At 44.9% G+C, this 16,497-nt stretch overlaps 1 protein-coding gene across 1 annotated transcript in view; it reads left to right on the top strand.

Annotated features, from left to right (window-relative positions):
* Positions 1 to 518: 518 nt before the first annotated feature.
* TMC2 (transmembrane channel like 2) overlaps positions 519 to 16,497 on the top strand; it is a 32,458-nt gene continuing 16,479 nt past the window's right edge. The window contains exons 1-12 of the mRNA XM_061374857.1: positions 519 to 564; positions 839 to 886; positions 2,793 to 3,159; positions 3,857 to 4,006; positions 4,850 to 4,940; positions 5,788 to 5,869; positions 6,135 to 6,241; positions 7,922 to 8,020; positions 12,056 to 12,198; positions 13,667 to 13,814; positions 14,259 to 14,447; positions 15,927 to 16,106. Coding sequence (XP_061230841.1) covers positions 519 to 564; positions 839 to 886; positions 2,793 to 3,159; positions 3,857 to 4,006; positions 4,850 to 4,940; positions 5,788 to 5,869; positions 6,135 to 6,241; positions 7,922 to 8,020; positions 12,056 to 12,198; positions 13,667 to 13,814; positions 14,259 to 14,447; positions 15,927 to 16,106 — 1,650 coding nt within the window. The remainder of the gene's footprint in view (positions 565 to 838; positions 887 to 2,792; positions 3,160 to 3,856; positions 4,007 to 4,849; positions 4,941 to 5,787; positions 5,870 to 6,134; positions 6,242 to 7,921; positions 8,021 to 12,055; positions 12,199 to 13,666; positions 13,815 to 14,258; positions 14,448 to 15,926; positions 16,107 to 16,497) is intronic.

The raw sequence follows: 16,497 nt of genomic DNA, 5'->3' as shown, positions 1-16,497 counted from the left end.
CATGCCCTGAGGGGCACCGACTGAGAGGTTTATTAAGGTGCAGGGGGTTGACTAACAGGGTTACACAGATTGCTGTAGCTCAGTAAAGAATATGGCATTAAGAAAATTGATCCTTCCAAAAACTGCAGCCACATGCTTATTGTCAGAACCAGACGCGACTTGTGTCTGTGTTTCATACGATACCACCGTGCATCCACCAAAGGGCTTTCCTTCATGTTTAAATAATGAACTGCAATGTAATGCCAATGGGTGCTTTTTTCACAGGGAGAAGGGAGAAGAAGGGGAAGTGTTTGGGTGGGCTGAGGCAGAGCCTGCGTCTTCCCTGCCTCTCCCACCTTTTCCTTCCCTTCCCTGTTCACGTGCCTTGGAAGCAAGAAGTCACTGACGTCTGGATGTGCTCATTTGTCTGCAACGCCAAGGAGACAAGCTCATGGGCACTGGAAGAGAGAGTAACCTGCATATGATTGGGGTGTGCAACATAGCAGCTACGGTGTCTGTGCATAAGACCGGAGGCTGCCATGGGGAAGAAAAAGAAATGTGCTTTACAGGTCATCATGGAAGATGGTTGGTATCACTATTTCTTTTTGATGCTGCCAAGTCTTTCCAAGCACATTTTGTGTTTGTCAATGCAGTTTCAGTTTGCTCATGAGGGGAACTTTTGTCACCCTGCCAAACTAAAGCAAAGACGAAGAACATCACTATGGGAAAAGAATATAATGTCTAATCAATAAGGGACATCCTGCCAATTCCAGCTGGCACTTAATGGCTAGCTGCGTAAAGCATCACGTGTGTAAATCCCAGTAACAAATGCGATTACTCTTTGCTCTTTGTCTTGCAGCTGGAATAGAGATTGATGGACAAGTGGAAAGTGACACAGACAGTGAAGGTAATGTAGAGATTTAAAAATGTGGTCTTGTTTGGAATATGAGAGGTGGTACCTTTTCTTTTTCTCTGTGGCTTGTTACTTGCTTTACAACAGGAACCATTTCATCAGCAAGCAGGTTTTCCCCTTGAGGTTTGACTTGGTGATATGTAAACTTAAGCAGTCTGTCCCCTTTCACCCATGCTCTAAGGTAGGAAGCTGTCAGAGCCCATGTCCCTTGTCAGTCCTCCTTAATAAACCAGGCATTGCAGTAAAGCAGCATCCTATACAGGGTGCTTTGCATCACAGCAAGGTTCTGCTTGCCCTCCCTGTAATGCTTGCTTAGACTGTAACATGCTGGTATCTTGATTAATTATGGCCACGAGAAGATATAAATGAAAATGGATTGGAGGCAGAGAGATGGCTGTGAAGAAAATCAGGAAGAGCCAGTGACAGGATTAAAACCAACTTGAATCCTGTAAGTATGGTAAATAAAGAGAAATAGCTATATGGTGGGATTATAACACTAACTAAAGAAAGATAGCTAAGAGGTAACAGCACTGGAGAGGTGATATGAATATAGATGCTACTGCAACAACTGTTCACAACCATGTCTGCACAATCCATAAAACATGAGACAGTAATTAGCAAATGACTGGGATTTTTTTGGTTTTAAATCATATCCACCTTTTCCATACTTGCAAAGAAGGCAATGGAAGTAACAAATGACTTTTCCACACTTCACCTCGTATTTGATAGGTTGCAAATGAAAACTGTGATAGTTGGCTCCATAAAATGAACATTTACCCGAAGAGGGGTGGTCCTTTGACCTAGGTCACTAACTGAAATCCAGCTGAGATGGACCATTACAGAGTAACTGAAGCCTACCTAATGGCTCCTGAGGAATGAGTTGAAAGCAACTTCTCATTCCCAGTGACAAGTGACAGCCACCACCTACTAACAAAACCATTTGCTTGTTACTAATTCCTAGCTTCTCACAACGACACAAATGCTCAAACTCTTTTTGCTTCTAGTTTTGTTCACCTCTTCGGCTGCTCAGTTTTCACTCTGGAGCCCATTCCTGCCTGATTTCCTCCTTCTAGTACAATTCCCCTTACCCTGGGGAAATAAACCAACCCCAAAAGTGTACCTTTTTGTTGTTATTGTTTGTTTGAACACTTGATTTTCATCAGCCAGAAAATACGGAAAATTAGAAGCCAAGAGAGTGTGGGAAACTCACAATTGACTTTAATGCACTTGGTGGGAAAAGGGTTGGGGTTTTTTTGGATGCTTTTCCCCTTTCTATAGTATCACACAATTAAATCCTGCTCCATTCCAATCCTTCAAGCTGGAAGCACTTCTGACTTCAGCACAGAACAGGGTTTTAGCTTGCGTGCCAATAGGAATGGAACGCGCATCAGAGACTATTTGGGTTTTTTTATCTCTGGATATAGACTTTCCTATATAAAAGCAAGCTCAGTGAAACAAAACTGGGTCCTTCCTAAGCTGTGCTTTTTCCCTGTGTAAACAGAAGACCTTCATCCCCAGCCTTTAAAAGTAAATGCCTTTCAAGGACATTGCACCAACAATCAAACTTCATACTGTATAACCAATTGTGGTTTCTGTTTCCATTGCTCTGGTGCCTTTACGGGTTGGGATGATATCTGTCTCTGCTCTCTGATGGATGGGCTTTTGTGTTTGTAACTGATTTCCAGTTTTCTTATGGCCACATCTAAGTCACTGATGTGCTAAAATCAGCCATACTGCCTTAAATGGGAGTTCCATAACCGAAGAGTTGGATGTGGCTCTTGGATGGGGTATAACACAAAGCCCACCCACGTCAACAGGCATCTGCTCAATGGCTTCACTAGGGTTTGCATCAGGCAAACCTGGCTGCCCATGCTTTTCTGGTGGATCCTTATTTTGCCAGCATGGATTTCCCAATGTACTTGTCTTTTATCTTTTGCACAAGACGAAATAAAGGACAAGACACCCAAGAAAAAAACCCTCAGGGAAACCAGCAGAGCAAGCAGACTTGAAAGGAAAAAGCAAGAGAAAGACAACGAAGAAGATGAGAGCAAAGAGGAAGACAGCTGTAGCCAAGAAAACGAAGCTTCTAGGAGGAAGAACTACCAAGGGAAAAGCAGTGGTGGAAAAAAGGCAGGAGAGGATCGGAGCCGGCAGAGAGGCAAAAGGGCTCCTACCAAAGGTCAAAAGGAGTCAGAAAACAAGGAAAAGAAAGCAAATAAGAAGGGAAAAGAGGGGGAGAACAAACAGAAGAAAGACAGGAGAAACAGGTAATTCAACAATCCCCAGGTACGGTGCCTCCTGTCGGATGGGCAGCGCTATAAACATGCCAGTGGCATAAGGGTCAGAACCACAAAACCCATGGGCTTTGAATAAGTTACTGCTCCCCCAGGAGAGGTACAACAGTGGAAAAGAGCAGTGTAAAATGGAACATAAAGTGTTGCCAAAGTCTTCTGTTGTTGTTTCTCAGCCAGGATCAAACCCATGCATGTAGTGGAGTCCCAACACCTAGAGCTGAGGCTAGAAAAGCACTCCTCAACAGGACAGCTTAAGCCACTCAGACCTGGGCACTTTTTCTTGGTTGGCCTATGGAACCATTGAGGTTAAAATGGATCTCTCACGTTTTCAAATCACTTCCTGTCCCAACCCTTTGCTTCTCCCCATATCTTCTACTTCCTTCTGAACATGTGAAAAGCATTTCTCCAGATACAGCTGTAGCCTAGGCAGTGCTTCTGTAGCTGAAGTGGGATCCAAAACACAATGTTGGGTGAATTATGGTGGGGAGCAATCATCTCTTCATTATCCTGGCTTTAAGCAGCCTTGCCCTGAGCATCTCGGCTCACACCAAGCCAGGAGATGGTGAAACACTGTGAGCACATCAGAGTGAGATCTCCAGGGGCCAGTGACCTTCCCTCTAACTCCTACAAGGTTTGCTATTCTGTGCCCTTTACTTTGTGTCTCTGCCAGCACTTCTGCTTCTTCCAACTCATCTGATGAGGAGTCACCGTCCGAGGAAGAGCTTGCCATGCTAATGGAGCAGGTGGAGCAAAAGAAAAAGCTGATCTCCACCATGAGGAACAAGCCCTGGAGGATGGTGAAGAAGCTCTCGGTGCTCAGGTACCATTCACACCAGGAACCCACAGCCCAGGTGTCTTTGCTGATTGCCAGAGGCACTTTGCCTTTCCTAGATACTGCATATTTGCTGCTGCTCCTGTAATACCCCAGTCCCAGTAAGAGCAGCTGGCAGAGCCCAGCCAGCCTGTCTGGGCATCAAAGATCAGAGTTACAATGTGGAATTTGATTTTCAGCCTCTGTAACCAAAGAACAGGCAAATCTGTTCAACTGATACTCATGGCCAGGTCATTCTACCCTTGTATTTAAAACCAAATGACTCACTACTGCCAGGCTACTTATTAAAGCAGACTCTGTGCCCTGGTTTGCTTACTCATGCCCATTGTCAGGCAGAAATCAGAGCAGCAAAGTGCCATGTTACTTCACGTTCCTGAGGTGGGGCTGCTTGGAAAAATGCTGTGTTATTTGCAAAGGTTTATGGAGCAGAGATAGTGTTGAATGTGGGAAGAGCTCAGGCAGCTGCAGAGACCCCTTAATGCAGGGCAGTGGGGTCAGTGGGGCAGAGCACACCCAGGAAACCAAACCCCACAAGTCAACAGGATCATCACAAACCATCTCCATGTCAAGGCAACGATTCAAATCCCAGCTTTATTGGTTGAAAAACCCCTTTCTATCAGGAGAGCTTTCAAAATAGCATTGGAAGGCATGCACAGCCCCATGGGGAGTGGTGATGCCCCTGTGCTCCGTGTTTGGCAGAGTGTGGAGGGAGACCAGACATCACATCCACCCTTGCATAAGCACAGCTGCTTTTGCACTGATGTGTGAAGAAGTGAAAAGCAAACGACTCCTTTGTTGTTTCAATAACCTGCTTATTTATCTTGCACCTAGGGAGGCACAAGCTTTTGTGGAGAAGTTTGAAGGAGCTCTAGGAAAAGGGAAGGGCAAAAAATTGTATGCGTATAAGATGATGATGGCAAAGGTAAGTGCCAGAGTGATGTCAGGGGAAAGCTTGGGTACCTGGTTATGTATTCATCACTTTTTGCTTGGTTGAGTGTATTTGGAAACAGCAGCAAATCAGAGTAACTTCCTGCCTGCATTCAAATAGGCTTCAAAACTATGACTACTACAGAAACAACGGGGGGAATTTGCCTCCCGTCTGAATCTCCTTGAGACCTTCCCAAAAGCAAGGCAGGGCTTGTAGGAGCAGGGAGAACAACAGCTTTCTGCTTGCAATCTCCAAAACCTTGATCTTTGAGACAAGGTACCCCTAAAGGACAGAAAGGCCACGCGAAATGCTTGCACTGCCCTGTGGACTCCTGTAAAATTCCATCTTCCCCAGTAATGAGGAGATAACAGGGAGAATGATGACTGTGTTCTAAGACAGAAGATGGTAGCCAAGTTGCATGTTGTCATGGAGATTATATTGAGAAGTGAAAAATGGAGCGAGGCCTGAGATGCTGAAATCAATGGGAGTTTAGTTGCTGGCCTGATGAGAAAGGATGTGAGCTCAGTTTATTACCAAATCAAATTGTATTTCCAATAGAGTCGGTTCTGCATCATAGCACGCACAGCACAACTGCAGCTTTCCAAAAAGCTGGCAAGGTTAAAGCTCAGGTAATGAATGTGAACACTTGGGGCTAGGGGACTTTTGCATTGAAGGTAGTTTCTGAAACAGCCCAAAAGATGAGACCCAGACCAGAGCTTCTGGTTTGGACTTTATACCCACTTCTAGCAATGCTACCCAGCCCTGTCATTAGAAAGCCCTGCAGAGGAAGCAGCCTCCCTCTTCACACCTCTCTGCTCACTGCAGCCTTGTCTTGTTTCAGAAATGGGTGAAGTTTAAGAGAGACTTTGACAATTTCAAAACCCAGTGCATACCCTGGGAGATGAAGATAAAAGAAGTGGAGAGTAAGTGGAAGCTGCTGTGTGGTCTCTGTCCTTTGTAAGCCAGGTTTGCTTCACCCAAACAATGCTCCAGCTCCCTCATCCCTATCTTTGATGCCAAATGAGGAGCGCATACCCCTGGTACCTCTGGGCTTTGCTGCTTCCATCAGTGGTGGGAAATGTCAGGAGGGTCTTGGGCAACACACCGGGGAGACCTGAGGATAAAGGGGTTGCTGGGGACAGTTTAACCCTACTAAACTCCTAACCATGAAGTGTTTTCTGGTTTAAGGTCACTTTGGCTCCTCAGTCGCTTCCTACTTCATATTTCTGCGGTGGATGTATGGAGTGAATCTTGTCCTTTTTGGTTTAATATTTGGGCTGGTTATAATTCCAGAGGTAAGTGCTTAATTCCCCTTTCAGTAGTATCTTGCCCGTTGCTTAGCATGATGCTGTGGTTTAAGGACACATGAACATGAGATTTATAGCACCAACAGCTAGTGCTTTATAAGTATGATTGTATAAGGATGATTATTTACAATGAACTTGCAAGGCTGCTGCTGACACAGAAGCAAAGTCATATCGAAACCAGGAGGCCTAAAAGGCCCTAAAAGGCCCTAAAAGATCTTTCCCATTCAGCAGCTAAATCAGGGGCTCAAACCCCTAATTTAAGGCCAGGTTTTGTTTTAATGATAGTGAAAAACATGACCTAGGAATTCTAGATACAAGCTCAGGTCTATAAAAGCCATAAGAAATGGACTGTGGTCTAAAAGTGATTAAGAAAACCCCTTCTGCACCCTATGTGTGGCATAGCAGCTAAAGCACAGCCCCACAGGAGGAACCATCAAGGGAAGGAGCAAACAATTCCCCAGCACTTTGCCATCCCACATTTGTTTGGGAAATATCCCTTTTCTGTCCTTCTAATTGGGATGATTCACAAGGTAGAGCTTTATTTTTAGTTTTCCTGTTTCTCACTGTTCTTGGAGAAGGAAAAGCATCTCATCGCCAACTTCATATGATCATTTAGTGAAGAATTCCTTAATGCAGCCATTACAGCTCTGGCTAAATTACTCAGTGCAGTCTTTAAAGGTTGTGCAATCCACAGGCAGTGGCATCTGTTCTGTTCAATGCAGATTTCTATGGAGCAGAAATGCAGCACAGAGCCTCTCCCAAGGACTGTGCTTTTGTTCTCCTTAATGTGGTTGCTCACACTATGAAAAGTGAAAGCTCTTCCTCCTCCCAGGACGAAGAGACATAACCATTAGCACTGAACAGTACAAATGTATTTTGTTAGGAACTATTCATATGGTAGAAGACTGAACAGCTTTCATCTTTAAAGTATGCGTACCATTACTTATTGCCTACTGAGCTGTTATGATATGGAAAGCCGCTGGGCAATAAACATTTAATCATAAATGGTTTGGAAATTAATTAGATAGCCCTAAAAAGTAAGTAAGTGATAGATTATATGCTAAGACCTTTCTAGGCTATGAATATTAATGACATATTTCGGTATAAGCATTAGAGTCTGCTTGTAAATGTATTTAACTCTCCATAGCCTTCAATGTTCTCCACCTGGTCTTCCATAGCTGCTGGGCTTGCTGCTTTGTGTGATGCCAGAAGAAGAGGATGTGCTATGAAAACTCTTCTTTGCACCCTTTTGTCACATGCCTTTTCCCCAAACCTAACTGCCCTTCACATCACCTTGAGACCTAAAACATGGAATATACTGCAAGCTCGACCCAGTGCTCTTGACTTCTCTCAAAGGAGGAGTCCTGCATAAAGAGATTAAGCTAATCCCTTTATTGCATTACACCCATGAAGTTCAAGCTAAGAACTTCTTGCTAAGCCAAGGACATTTAAACTGGAGCTGATCATTGAGGGATATAGGTCCTTAGCAATATGCTACCTGATGTTACCAGAGAAAGGGAAGCCCTCTGGTTATTTGGGTGGAAATAAAACCAACCAAAAGGAAAACCAACCAAAAGCAAAACCAAAGGGTCTTGTTAACAAAAAAACCCACAAAACCCGTACCATGTATCATACTATACATGCAGCACTGTTATTAATGTTCACTAGGTCCTGATGGGAATGCCATATGGGAGCATGCCGAGGAAAACTGTACCCCGGGCTGAACAAGCAACAGCTATGGATTTTTCAGTTCTATGGGATTTTGAGGTAAGCACATGAGCATTAATCATCTGAAATCAGTTGAATACCTCCTGAAACCCTTCAAAAGTTAGTTAGAGGATGAATTTGAGCCCAGGTAAACCAGCAATGCACTTATTCCTTCCAGAAGATGAAAACACGTTCTGCAATGAAAGATTTGTGTGTCTATCTCCTGAGGTTTCTGGCCAAAACAGCATATGGATTTGAACCACTTCCATGCACAAATGTGCTAGCTTGTGCATACCACGTTTGTTTATACACACACATACACACACAGACATGTATGTCTAAGGTTTGCAGGTACAAAGCAGATACACTTTTACTCCAAAGGGGACACAGAATCATAGAATCAACCAGGTTGGAAAAGACCTTTAAGATCATCAAGCCTAACCATTCCCCCAGCCTGGCTGGCTAACACCATCCGAAACGTGTTTGTCTGGGGTCCATGAGATGCAACAGGACAAAGAAAAACCCACTAAGGCCAGTGGAATTAACGCAGTTCCACACAGAAGGAAGTTAAGGCAGATTTGGGAAACCCTTTTATCTACATGGTATTTTCATTCATGAAGTATAAGAAGTGAAAGTTAGGTTTGTCTGTGAGCATCAGTAAAGCAGGTGACAATGTTAATTGCCCAGTGGTGAACTTGGTGCAACTCACTTAAACCACGTGCATATAGTTGTCTCATAGAGACACAGAACTTGTTCAATGAAAGATCTTTTTTCAGAGGAAAGAACTACTTGATAAATAAATTTCTGCTGTATTTTAAACATACATAGAGCTAGAGAAATAGAGATCATCATCTCACCTTCATCACTGGAATTTTATTCAGAATAGCCACCACAAACTTGCTCATAGCCTTAGGAAGGGGATCATTCCCTGCATCCCTACCATCCCTGCTCCTCATCAGAGCCTGGAGCTGGAACCAAAGTTTAGGACTTGGGCCCAAAAGTAAAACCTAAATTTCCATCTGCCCACAAGAGCTTGGCTGCAGCCCCAAGTCACCCCCTCCCCAGTCAGTGACTGCCTTTGAAGATTTAGGCCAAAGGGATTAAATGTTTTAGGTGATAGCCCAAAAGAGAATAAGATGTATGCAGGGGTGAGGAGGTTCTGCTGTGGCCAGTACCTTGGGGTCTGACTTGCAAAACTGCTGCTTCTGGAGATGCTTATTAAATGCTTGTTGGTGCTGGTCCGCATATTACAGACCCAGTTCTTCTGTCATAAACCTCACTGCAATTCCCTTAGCTAAAACAACCCCCCTCAACTCTTTAATGTAAGACAGATGATTTAAATGGATTTATTAATAAGGCTTCAAATACTGAGCAAGACCAGACCTTTGTTCACCACCCATTTTCTGCTGAGGATTCCTCTGGCTATTGCTCTTCACATTGTCTCCCTTGCCAGGTTTCCAAATTAGAGGTGAATTGGTGACACTCTGAATAACATAACACTGAATGAAAAGCTCATTTGAGCAGCACACTGTATAATCATAGAATCATAGAATAGTTAGGGTTGGAAAGGACCTTAAGATCATCAAGTTCCAACCCCCCTGCCATGGGCAGGGACACCTCGCTCTAAACCATATCACCCAAGGCCTCATCCAACCTAGCCTTGAACACTGCCAGGGATGGAGCATTCACAACCTCCCTGGGCAACCCATTCCAGTGCCTCACCACCCTCACAGGAAAGAATTTCCTCCTTATATCCAGTCTAAACTTCCCCTGTTTAAGTATTAACCTGTTACCCCTTGTCCTATCACTACAGTCCCTAATGAAGAGTCCATCCCCAGCATCCCTATAGGCCCCCTTCAGATACTGGAAGGCTGCTATGATGTCTCCATGCAGCCTTCTCTTCTCCAGACTGAAGAGCCCCAACTTTCTCAGCCTATCTTCATATGGGAGGTGCTCCAATGCCCTGATCATTCTTGTGGCCCTCCTCATTACCAAAAGCAAAATAAGCAGCATTTAAACTCATTTGTCAAAAACCAAACCAAAACCACAAAACGACCCAGCCTAACAAACAAAAACCACCTCCAAACCAAAGAAGAACCTGTGCTGCACTGCTGCTAAACTGCAGCCACTGATTTCATCTGGGAGACCATGGACTATACACTTGTCAGTAAGGAAATTTGCTCTTGGATGAGGCCCTATCAGAATGAAAGGCTGGCTACCACAGCCTGCTAGTCTCTTGTTTGTGTCTTGGTACATACATCTACATTCCATCAAAGGCTTGATCCTCTGAACCCTCTGCCATACAGGTCCGGTACTCACTCCCTTGCTGCTTGACATCAGGGAGCAATCTGACAAGCCTGAGAAGCTATGGGGCAGTGATGTACACCTATACCCTCAGCAGCCTGAAGATGTCAAATGAAGCCCTTCACAGGCTTGCCCTTTGAAAATTAATAGATGCTTATTCCAGTATTCCAAGGAAATGCAATGAGGAAACTTATTTCAGAGCAGGCATAAAACAAAGAGTCAAAACTGTGATACTGAAAAATGCATTTCAAGACAAAAGAGCCAAGGAAATGTATACTTTGGCAGCAAGGAGGTCACATCATGGCTTTCTAGAGGAGTAGAAAGGAATAAATCTCACTTGGACACCAGACACCATGTCTCACAAATGGAGTTTACAGAACATACTGGGTGATGTGTGAGCAGAAATCCTCTTTTTTTCAGTCCCTGCCACTTGATGAATGAAAAAGACAAAGGTTTGGGATTGCAATCTGACAAACAAGCTTCACTGGCACCTTCCAGTGACATTATCTTTACACTTTATGAGGAGTTTTTCATTACACCTCCCCAGCACGTGTTACACATAGCACACTATGAGCCACAGGCTTGCTGTATGCTCCCCGGTGGCTCAGAAGCACTGGCTGCAGAGCTGTCCTATACCTGTGAGACTGTGCTTTGTGCAGGGAAAACACACAGCTAATGTTGCACCCAGGGATACCAAAGCTTTATATTAAGTTAGGAATGAAAATCCCAGTGCTTTAGGGAGAACTGAGTCTAATTGATTAAAGGAAGGTGGTCAGACACTGGATAGAGAGGGATAGAAAGACTGTGGGATCTCCATCCTTAGAGATCTTCAAAACTCAGCTGGATGTCATCTGGAACTTGGGTCTACTTTGAGCAGGAGGCTTGGTTAGATGACCTCCAGAGGTCCCTCCCCATTTAAAGTATTCAGTATCTCTAAACAAGATCCATTACACAGCCTCTGGTAAAAGCTTCAAGTTATGCCTCAATTTTGGTCTTTCCAAAGGCTTAATCAGAGGGGAGCTTGCTCAACTTTCATGGCCACATTGGATAACTACACAACTGATGAGCTGAAAGACAGTAGGCAAAAAATAGAGAAGTACAATGTGTAATGATACACATCAACTTGGATGAGATACGACAGAAAAATAGGGAGAGATTGCCAACGCAGGTTAAGAATCTGCACACTCATTGAATGCCCAGCAGTTTGTATGGGAAAAGATAGATCTACTTGAGACAACATGGTTGATAACAGAGCTCATGTCTGAGCTTTGCTTTCCACGTGAAAGCAATGCTTTGATTTCAGTTTTTAGCTATATTTGCTCTGCAGGTGGGAGCCAGTAAAAGGAACTAAACCTGCAGGGTACCAAGCATCAGATGCCTCCTGGCTGAAAGGAAAAGTTTCGTATCATGGTGGGAAATCCCATTGCTATAGCACTTCTACAAGATCTGAGGGTCTGATGCTGGCTTAGAGAAGCAGGTGGGCTACAGCCACAAAAAGCCATAAGGGGGCTTTTCTGGGAGGGATGAAACAGTGATGGATAAAACCTGCATTTTAGTTTCGAGCCAGGATCCTTTGATGTGCTCTCCCTCTTCCCCCCCTCTTAGGATGGTAAGCTCTTAGGTGGATGGCTCTCAAAGGGGACAGGGCAGAAAAAAGCCAAGAATGAGACACTAAAAACTTGTCCAGGTTGATTTTCCTTGTTTAAATCTTTAGTTTTCACCAAAAACCCCTTTCCTGCAGAAGAAAAGCTGCAGAGCTTGCACAAAGGTTGGCTTTTGCTTTTCCTCCAGGGCTATATCAAATACTCGGCGCTCTTTTACGGCTACTACAACAACCAGAGGACAATTGGCTGGTTAAAATACAGGCTCCCGATGGCATATTTCATGGTTGGAGTCAGTGTATTTGGCTACAGCCTGATGGTGGTTATAAGATCGTAAGTACAGCTGGGATTGCCCTGTCTGCACCCAGATGTGTCTCACAGCTGGATTCCCCTCCATGGGTACAGCTTATGGCTTGATGCAGCTTTTGGGGGTGGCTGGGGGAGTGTGGGGCAAAGGGGGCTGTGTGCCTGCTGTCTTCATGCATCCATCACCCCTGGCTATGGTGGACCTGGGCAGCCCTCCCCTCAGCCATGTGCTATGTGCATTACTGTGAGCCCTCCCACCTCCTTCCCCTTCCCTCTTCTTCCTCCTTCTCCTCTCTGGATTGCTTTAACCCTTTCTCCAACACCATTACAGGGCCATCAAACAGGTGGAATTTGTACATGCACATGGAGTTTTTCCATTTCTGTACATGAAGGAGGATTTTACTTACAGTAAATTTCACAGGCTCCTTCCCCCATCTTTTCAATGCAAAAAAACACCCCCAAAACCACTCCTGAAAGCCAATACAAGTCACACAGATGGTGCAAGGGGTACAGAAAAGAGCCAAATGGCACCAGACTGCTTTTGATGTGTCTCCAAAGCAATCAGTGGGGTTTTTAAAGCCCCAATCTCCATATTCCTGGTGCACTGTCCCTGATCACTGATGATGCCTCCACAACATCCCCAGGGCACCAGTGATGCAGCCGAGGCACTTGCTTCTTGCTGCTGAGATGTGCTCTACAGAGCCAAAAATAACCCCTTGTCTCTGCCTGAAGGGCACTCACATACAAAGGATTTTCTTCCTTTGTAAGAAAGAATAAACCCATGGATTTCTATCACTGCTGAAAGTGGCTGTGCAGCAGAAAGAGCTTCTTGAGCCTTTGGCTGGAGTGGGACGTGGGGATTTGCTATACGTTTGCCAGGGGATTGCATCATCTGCTGTCTCGCTTTCCTTGAGGGACTGGTGCTAGGAACTCTGGTGGGAGTTACAGAAGGATTTTGGGGATCAAATAATAGAGAGGAAATAGCAGAAGCCACATCTGTCCTTGTGCTGATTAACAAGAATAATCCTTTTTCTCTCCCTGCATGACTTATTCCACTGGTTCCAGCACTAGGCACCTACTGCAGTCTTACTAAAACTTTGTGTTGCAGTGGGTGGACTGGACAGCACCAATGTGTCAAGTTTAGTTATCCAAAGGTAGCCATAATCCTGTGGTAGCCTAGGACCAAGAAGCACTATAAACAGGCTTTCTTCATGCTAGTGGAAGCATTCTTTAACCTCTTTAATCACCTATGGTAGGGGGGTTTTACGTTATTGTTTTTAATACAAGACCTGCATGGCCCTGAAGACTCTGTTTGACTGTTCAGTCCTCCTTAAACCTAAAGTCCAACAGCACAGACAGTTGCACCCAGACCCCAAGAACAGTCACCCTGCTCCTTCCTTACCCATCAGCAACCCAAAGCCACCAGCACTGCTTTGCAAAGCTGAAGGACACGTATTGGCTCTGTGAAACACTGTCTGACCATGCCCTTACACAGGATGGCACGCAACGCCAACGAAAGTACAGCAGACGGGGACGATGACAACTTCATTTTCAGTTGGAAAATGTTCACCAGCTGGGACTACCTCATTGGCAACCCAGAGACAGCAGACAACAAGTTTGCCTCCATCACCACCAGCTTCAAGGTAACCCTAAGTGGCATGTCTCTGTCTGCTGCTGGGGATGCTGCCAGCACCCACCCACCATGGCAGAGGTTTAAGGGGAAATCCGGGTACCTGTGGCAGTATCCCTCCATACAAACAGGATGCTGAACCACAGCACCTCCAGCTCCTGTGCCCTGGGTCACCCAAACCCCGTGTATAGGATTGGACAGAATTAGTTTCACTTCAGAGCACAATTCCCCACCATGTTCCCCTGGGATATGGGGCACTGTCTGCCACTTGATGTCTTTCAGTCAAACTGGGAAGCCTGTATGGAGCTTCATTTGAATCTAATACAAATTACCAAGTTCAGTCTAGCCAGAGTAGCATGTATTTGCATCTCAAAGCATAGAAAACCACCTGATGTTGCCTTAGGCTTGGTGCTGTGAGGTACTCACTCCAATCCTATGAGCACCCCTGTTTTTTCAGGAGTCTATCGTGGATGAGCAAGAAAGCAACAAGGATGAGAACATCCACCTGAGGAGGTTCCTGCGGGTTTTGGCCAATGTCCTCATCATATGCTGCTTGTGTGGAAGCGGTTACCTCATCTACTTCGTGGTGAAACGCTCCCAGACGTTTTCTAAAATGCAAAATGTTGGGTGGTATGAAAGAAATGAGGTAAGGGAGCTGTGCTTCTGGTTTCCTGCTCTGATAGTTCTCCTTGCACATCCATATAATCATTGTTGCAGCTTGAGGGCAGCATCCAAGGCAGAGGGGTTACCTACTGAGGCTCAGAAGGCCCCTTCTGTAGCTTTGTACTTGTTCTAGCTGGGAAGAACATTGGTCTCACTGGTTGTTTCCAGTGAGAACAGCTTCTGCAGAGAGGGCAAAATACCCTTGAAATCAATCACAGTCAATGGGTCTTCAGCACTTACAACTCTGGCCATCTTCTAAAGGATCTAACTCAAGTTGCGTATTACTGCTTACAAACTGTTGTACTGGAAAGCCCTCTGGATGTTAGAAATGTCCGTGGTTGGGCATAAAACTAAACTCAGATCTTCATCATCCATCTGGAATTGTGAGAATAAGATTTGAGAAGCTGCAGAAAGATTTCAGTTGTCAGATTCTTTCTGGTGTGTTATTTTAGATGGGAAGTTCAGGTCCTGGAGGTCTTCACCAAAAAAAACCAACATTTCAACATGTGGAAAGGTTTGATTTCAATGTATACGACATTAGCATGTAGTTAGAGATCAAAGGCAAATTATAGTCAAAGCCATGCATTTTCATAATTCCCTTAGAAAACATTAGCAAGACAGAACGTCCTCACAAAACACTTTGATATGTTCATGCTCCATCCTGGCAGTGTTCAAGGCCAGGCTGGACAGGGCTTTGGGCAACATGGTTTAGCAGAAGATGTCCCTGCCCATGGCAAGGGGTTGGAACTGGATGAGCTTTAAGTCCTTTCCAACACAAACCAGTCTGGGATTCTATGATTTCAGTGAACTTTTCCCAAAGAAAAAAGACTTTGCTGATGATAATTTGAGATCAGAATATGCACATTTCTGGGTACTTTTCCTCTCCTGGAAAGAAAAGTACAAAAAACAGAGACCTGTGAGTCTGAGCCTGCCACAGCTGTACAGACACAGTCCTTTGCAGGCCAACAGGCATTTTAACGCTGTAAAAACCTCATAGAGCCTGCAAGTCATGCCTGAGCTAACACTGACTTGCTGATGACCTCATTGACCACAGTATAACTTAGCATCCTGCACCATATAGAGAAACAAAATACCACTATCACTGCAAAACCGAGTCCTTGATGTGCTTCCATTCAAATCCATAATTGCCTATTGCAAAAGCGAAGGTGCTGAATGCGGAAAATAACATGAGCATCAACTAATTCTCTTTATGCACACAAGGCAAGCCTTGTGCTTCCCCTGGAACTAAACTAAGAACCTTGGAGCTGATGCAAGCAGTACTACAAGGGACCTGAGGAACCTAAATATTCATGTACTAATCCCTTTGGGACAAGAGCAAAAGTGCTCCTGCAAGCGCAAGCCACGCAACCCAGCCCTGAAGTCTGACACCACCTCCTCTGCTCACAGTAAGATAGTGGCTGCTGTTACTATTTGTAGTAATCTCCTTTTCCTCATGCTGCAGGTTGAAATTGTGATGTCCTTGCTGGGCATGTTTTGCCCTCCGCTGTTTGAAACCATCGCTGCACTCGAAAACTACCATCCCCGCATCGGGCTGAAGTGGCAGCTGGGGCGGATCTTTGCGCTCTTCCTCGGGAACCTCTACACGTTCCTGTTGGCTTTGATGGATGATGTCAATGAAAAAGTAAGACATTCACTATCGTTACCCAGAGCCGGGGGTGAGCACAGCGCAGCCCATCCATGCAGCCAGCAGGGATAACCATCCCCTTTGCAGCAGGCGCTTCCTCCATCCCCAGCCCTCTCCAGCATCAGCTGCAGTGCCCCGGGGAGACTCACCAAGCAGAGGGGTTTCCAGAGAGTCATAGAATCATGGAATCATCAAGTCTCCAGTTTCTCTTTACAGCCCTGATGAAAGAGTGTTTATTGCCTTCTATAATCATGGTGTGTGAGAGTAAATTGAGGTTTTTTCCTCCATCTGACACTGTCTGCAGTTTCTATTAATGCAGAACCCAAGGATATAGTTCATAATCCTCTTCCCCTGCCCTCCCTTCTTTAACATTATCCTGGTAGCATGT

The sequence above is a fragment of the Neopsephotus bourkii genome, unplaced genomic scaffold (assembly GCF_033783945.1).
Source record: "Neopsephotus bourkii isolate Nb327-2 ecotype Australia unplaced genomic scaffold, CSIRO-AGI_Nbou_v1 NB_1655, whole genome shotgun sequence".
NCBI classification, from domain to species: domain Eukaryota; kingdom Metazoa; phylum Chordata; class Aves; order Psittaciformes; family Psittacidae; genus Neopsephotus; species Neopsephotus bourkii.
The sequence above is the reverse complement of the archived record's forward strand: the minus strand, read 5'-3'. Positions and strand labels throughout refer to the sequence as shown.